The sequence below is a fragment of the Dipodomys ordii genome, unplaced genomic scaffold, assembly GCF_000151885.1.
Source record: "Dipodomys ordii isolate 6190 unplaced genomic scaffold, Dord_2.0 Scaffold44, whole genome shotgun sequence".
Lineage (NCBI taxonomy): Eukaryota > Metazoa > Chordata > Mammalia > Rodentia > Heteromyidae > Dipodomys > Dipodomys ordii.
In genome coordinates, this window is record NW_012267260.1 from 2720894 (window position 1) to 2721600 (window position 707).

The 707-nt window shown below is 81.9% G+C and overlaps 1 protein-coding gene across 1 annotated transcript in view; it reads right to left on the reverse strand.

Annotated features, from left to right (window-relative positions):
* Positions 1-138: 138 nt before the first annotated feature.
* The window catches only part of LOC105987709 (basic proline-rich protein-like), a 1689-nt gene continuing 1120 nt past the window's right edge, over positions 139-707 (reverse strand). Inside the window, exon 3 of the mRNA XM_013019066.1 lies at positions 139-672. Coding sequence (XP_012874520.1) covers positions 139-672 — 534 coding nt within the window. The remainder of the gene's footprint in view (positions 673-707) is intronic.

Below are 707 nucleotides of genomic sequence, written 5' to 3' on the forward strand. Positions count from 1 at the left end.
CGGGCGGGGGAGCGGAGGCCCCGCCCTGGCCTCGGGCGGTTAACGGTCCCCGCGCCCGCGAGAGGCGTGGGAAGGGCCGGCGGGGGCGTGGGGCCGGGCCGGCCTGGGTTCGGTTTGCGCAGCCCAGAAGGGACGGGGTCAGAGGGCTGCGGTCGGATGGGGGAGGGCGGAGGACCGGGAGCGGGCGAGCCCGGCCTTCGCGGTCCCCCCGGGGGGGGGGTCCTCGGGGGTGGGGGTCCCCGAGCGGGGTCCTCCGGGGGGGTCCTCCGGGGTGGTCCTCCGGGGTGGGGGTCCCCGAGCGGGGTCCTCCGGGGGGGTCCTCCGTGGTGGGGGTCCCCGAGCGGGGTCCTCGGGGGGGTCCTCCGGGGTGGGGGTCCCCGAGCGGGGTCCTCCGGGGGGGTCCTCCGGGGGGGGTCCTCCGGGGTGGGGGTCCCCGAGCGGGGTCCTCCGGGGGTGGTCCTCCGTGGTGGGGGTCCCCGAGCGGGGTCCTCCGGGGGGGGTCCTCCGGGGTGGGGGTCCCCGAGCGGGGTCCTCCGGGGGGGTCCTCCGGGGGTGGTCCTCCGTGGTGGGGGTCCCCGAGCGGGGTCCTCGGGGGGGGTCCTCCGGGGTGGGGGTCCCCGAGCGGGGTCCTCCGGGGGGGTCCTCCGGGGGGGTCCTCCGGGGTGGGGGTCCCTGAGCGGGGTCCTCCGGGGGGGTCCTCCGGGGGG